The sequence below is a fragment of the Schistocerca americana genome, chromosome 7, assembly GCF_021461395.2.
Source record: "Schistocerca americana isolate TAMUIC-IGC-003095 chromosome 7, iqSchAmer2.1, whole genome shotgun sequence".
NCBI lineage: Eukaryota > Metazoa > Arthropoda > Insecta > Orthoptera > Acrididae > Schistocerca > Schistocerca americana.
Genome location: NC_060125.1, coordinates 108,436,415 through 108,440,738, shown reverse-complemented (window position 1 = coordinate 108,440,738; position 4,324 = coordinate 108,436,415). Strand labels below are relative to the sequence as shown.

At 39.5% G+C, this 4,324-nt stretch overlaps 1 protein-coding gene across 3 annotated transcripts in view; it reads left to right on the top strand.

Moving 5' to 3' along the window:
• The first annotated feature begins 19 nt into the window (after positions 1-19).
• The window catches only part of LOC124621952 (OTU domain-containing protein 7B-like), a 103,586-nt gene continuing 99,281 nt past the window's right edge, over positions 20-4,324 (top strand). Inside the window, exons 1-2 of one of the 3 annotated variants that reach the window (XM_047147474.1) lie at positions 20-252; positions 866-1,080. In XM_047147474.1, coding sequence (XP_047003430.1) covers positions 873-1,080 — 208 coding nt within the window. In that variant the 5' untranslated portion in view covers positions 20-252; positions 866-872. The remainder of the gene's footprint in view (positions 253-865; positions 1,081-4,324) is intronic. The other 2 variants (XM_047147471.1, XM_047147473.1) reach the window with 2 other exon arrangements.

Here is a 4,324-nt window from a genome sequence, read left to right as displayed (position 1 = left end):
AATTTTGACATGAACATCAAAATATGACACGATTTTCGTACATTCCTTTTTATATATTGGCAGAACTGGTACTAATTGTTTTCCATCTCACGTTGTTTTCGTCTTGACCTGTTTGGCCCAAGGTTACTTTACCATTTAACGAAGGTATTAAAGTTGTAATGATTTATATACGGAACGAACTTGACAGTACGAAAGACTTGAGCAGACGGAAGCGCAAAAACCCAAGGAATACGTCCACAACGTCAGGCTCCCGTGAGTTTGTTTCTAAAAAGTTAATTCAATATTGTAGCCGAGGACGTGAAATGACTGTTGTCAGCTATTTTCGATTTTGAATTAAATTCACCTATTGGTTATGAACCTGTCGTTAAAGTTTGTATCTAAAACTGAATTTTACCAGGTGCTGTTACGCAGGAAAGGATACAAAGCCAGCACAGTTCAAAATATAGGTCTATGTAAAACCGTTGCAGAACAGTAGTATTTTAAACTGTACTAGGGAGTAAACTTTTGATAGTTTTTTTTATGTCTGCCGATTAATGGGTATACTAGCGCGTGATAAGTGACTCAATTTACAAGTTCTAATATGAAAATGCTTCTGAATAATTTTACCCGTGTGGTCTCACTTCGACACATTCGTTTGTAAAGACCTGCCCCTAAAGATTAAGTTCCGTCCTGTAACTTTGATATTAAATGCGCGTTTGCCCGGTCAGACAGGGTAGTCTTGTACTATTTTAAGCGCCTGTTTATACCACTAGATTGTCTTTCAGATTAAGATAGCCAGTGGAACTCCTTCCTGCCCTTTTGAGTCTTTTCTTCATTCCGTTTTTCATAGAGTATGTTTAATTTGAAATCATATTCTCGTTTGCAGATGGGGAATGGAGTCGCAACTAATTTCACAGTTTATGTCAAACACAAGCAGCGATACAGAAACAGCAATAACCTGCTTGCAAGCCAGTGGCTGGGATTTGAAAAATGCTATTGAGCTCTTTCTGGAAAATGGGGGCAATGTTAGAACTACTTGGGAAGAAAATGGCAACATCCGACCATCACTCCGCAAAACTCCTGCTGTTGATTTAGCTGACTGTAAGAGTAATTTTTCATATTCATTCATGTACTGAATTTCTTATAGGCCTACTGTATTTCTTGTAACTATTCAGTAAGTGTGTGCTTAAACTGTACATTTGTAACTTCTAACCATTTCTTAACCAATTACGAGGTAAAGTTATTGGATTCCCCCCTCCCCCCTTTCTTGAAATCTTGGTTGTGTAGACAGATCAATCTGTAGCACAGCCTGAGGTGTAAGTTAGGAAATCTGGTTGCAATAACAAATTGACTGGTAGTGAAGCCTAAGGTTTACATCCGTGCCACATTGAAAAATGTGACGGGGAGGGGGTCCAATATGTAACTCTTACCCACTTATTTTCATTTTGCTGATATGTCTTGAGTTAAGAGACAAATCGTGTTTTTTACCAGTGAGTGTAGTAGATATTTCATTAATAATTGTTCTATAGATGCTATGCGCTTTATTATATTTGAATTAGGATAGGTTATTAATAACTAATTTCATGAGTGGATATATGTATTGTGAAGGCACTATGAATATCCCATGTTTCTTAAATAATTGTCTGCAAGGTGATCTTGAGTGGGCTCTAGCTATTTTTCTGATTACAAGCTTTTGTGCAATGAATACTTTTTCTCTTTATGATAAATTATCCCGAAGTATATGATTGCTACAAAAAAGCAGTGAATGAAAATGGGCATAGTAGGCTAATTTACTGATGTGTTTGTCATCAAAATTTGCAATAACTCTAGTAGCATAAGTAGCTGAACCTAAATGTTTCAGCAGATCATCAATGTGTTTCTTCCAGTTGAATTTCTCGTCAGTGCACACAACCAAAAATTTTTAATATTCTGCCTTAGCAACAGACTTCTTCTGTTCAGTCTCTCCCCAGTTAGAGGACACTGTTAATTTCAACCTTCTGCATTCTTCCATTTGAATATGAATTTAACTGTTTGTGCACTGTCCCTCTCATATCACAATGCTTACCTGATTTAGAAGAATTTCATGATTGACACAGTCAAGTCTTTTGACAGATCACAAAAATTCCCAATGGGTGATGTTTGGTTATTCAGAGCATTTAATATTTTATCAGTGAAGGCATATATAGCGTTTTCTGTTGAAATTACTTTTTCAAGAATTTTGGGTAAAGCTCTCAGAAGTGAGACTGGGTGGTGTGAGCATCAGACCTATCCCCCTTTTTTTTTTGCAGTGATTTAACAATAGCATATTTCATTCTAGTCAGAAAACCTCACTTCAGTGAGCTACAACATGTGGCTGAGACTCCTACTTATCTGTTGGGAACAACATTTTAGTGTTCTGTTGAAAATGCCATCAGTTCCTTGCAAGCTTTTAGTTTTGAGTGAATTTGTTGTTTTCCTAATTTCACTAGACGAGGTGGGTTGAGTAATTCTGTCAAATTGTGTAGGTATTGCTTCTTCCATGTACAACATTGCATTTTCTAATGAACAGCTGCATCCCATTTCCTCTAGAACTCTTAAAATGATTATTAAAAAGATTTTCTACTTCTGACTATGTTAACAAACATTTCATTGAGTTTGATAGAAATGCAGTCTTCTGGTGCTCTCAGTTGCCCTGTTTACCTTATAACATGATTCGAAATTGTTTTTAATTAGAACGATTAAAGTTCACTTTATCTGGTAACTAAATGTAAACTATTATTATTTTGTATTTATTTCTTTAACTCATAGAATATAGTAAAAAGAAGTCAGTACTTAGTACCTTATATTCTATTATTTTACGTACTACACCTTTTGATCAGGCAGAAAGGGTTGACAGAAGCGTCCGATCTCACGCGTCGTCTTTGACCCGTGACGTAAGGGTGTTGTGGTGTGTGAAGTCATTACGGCGCGGAGTTTGGTTTGTGTGTGTGGCGTGTTTGTAGATGTCGTCGTGTTGTGGTTTGTTGTGCCCTCTGATGGTATGTTCAGGGTTTTCGTTTGTTTGGTGTATTGGGCTCAGTGGCGAGTGCTGCTTGCGTATTTTTGAAGCGAAATTTGTATCAGTGAGTTAACGGTTTTGTGGTTTTGTTTGAAGGTTAATGTAGTGATGATTGCTGTACGTCAGGTTGTTTTGTTATTAAGTTTAATCGGTTGTGGTTTTTTTGTTCAGGAATCAATATGAAAGACAGGATCAATAGTTCTCGGTTGAGGGCTATGATGGGGGACACAGCTTTAGAGCTGATTAAGTTCCTACAGCTTTTTGGCTTAATTGCCGAGGTGGTGAAGTGCGGTGTGTGCCGTGAACCAATGAAATTGGTGAAAGTTCCGGCCTCTTGGACCAGGGACGGTTATATGTGGAGCTGTCGCAAAGATGACATACGGCGTTCCATACGGCGTTCCATACGGCGCGGTACGTGGTTCGAGAAGTCTAGGTTGGGCATGCGTGAGATTGTGCTTGTTACATATTTATTAAGTACAGGGGTAAGTTTGGGGGGGGGGGGGGGGGCATGGGGTTGTTGTGGAGGTGGATGAGTCACAGTTTGGGAAAAGGAAGTATGGGAGGGGGAAGTCTGTGGCTGGTCTTTGGGTGTGGGGGGGGGGGGGGGGGGCGTTCCGAATGTGTTTTTATGGTTGTGGAAGGGAGGTCCAAGGCTGAATTAGTGGGGTTAATTGAGGAATATATAGAGCCGGGGTCCACAATAGTTTCTGATGCTTTTTCTTCTTATAGGGGGTTGGGTGAGAGGGGATTTAATCATTTAGTAGTGAACCATAGTTTAGAGTTTAAGAATTATGAGACAGGGGCTTGTACTAATACAATAGATGGGATGTGGGGGGGTGGTTAAGTCAGTTATTTGGAGGGGGAAGAGGTGATCTTCCAACCTTCAGTCTCATTTAGATGAGTACTGTTGGCGGAAGAGTGTCCCAGAGGGCTATTGTATTGTTCGGGTTTTCTTAAGGGCTGTGGGTAAAATGTATAGGCCAAAAGTGGTTAGTTAGGGGTGGTCTGGGTAGGTGGGTGGGTGGCTGTGTCTCGGTGGGGTGGGTGGTTTATTTTGTTGTATAGTATTTGTTAAGGTGGGGGGGAGAGGGGGAGTGTGTTTGTTTTTTGTTTTAGTTGTGGAGGATCTATTTTGTTGAAGTTTTTGTTGAGTTGTAGTGTGTGATTGAGATGTTTTTTATGTTGCATTTGGTTTTTGTTTGTGGGTTTTTTATTTTGGGGTCTGGGGGGGGGGGGGGGGTTGAGGTGCGGGTGGGTTGGGTTTTTATTTTGGTTTAGTATTTTTTCGTTGGTTTGTGTGTGTGTGCG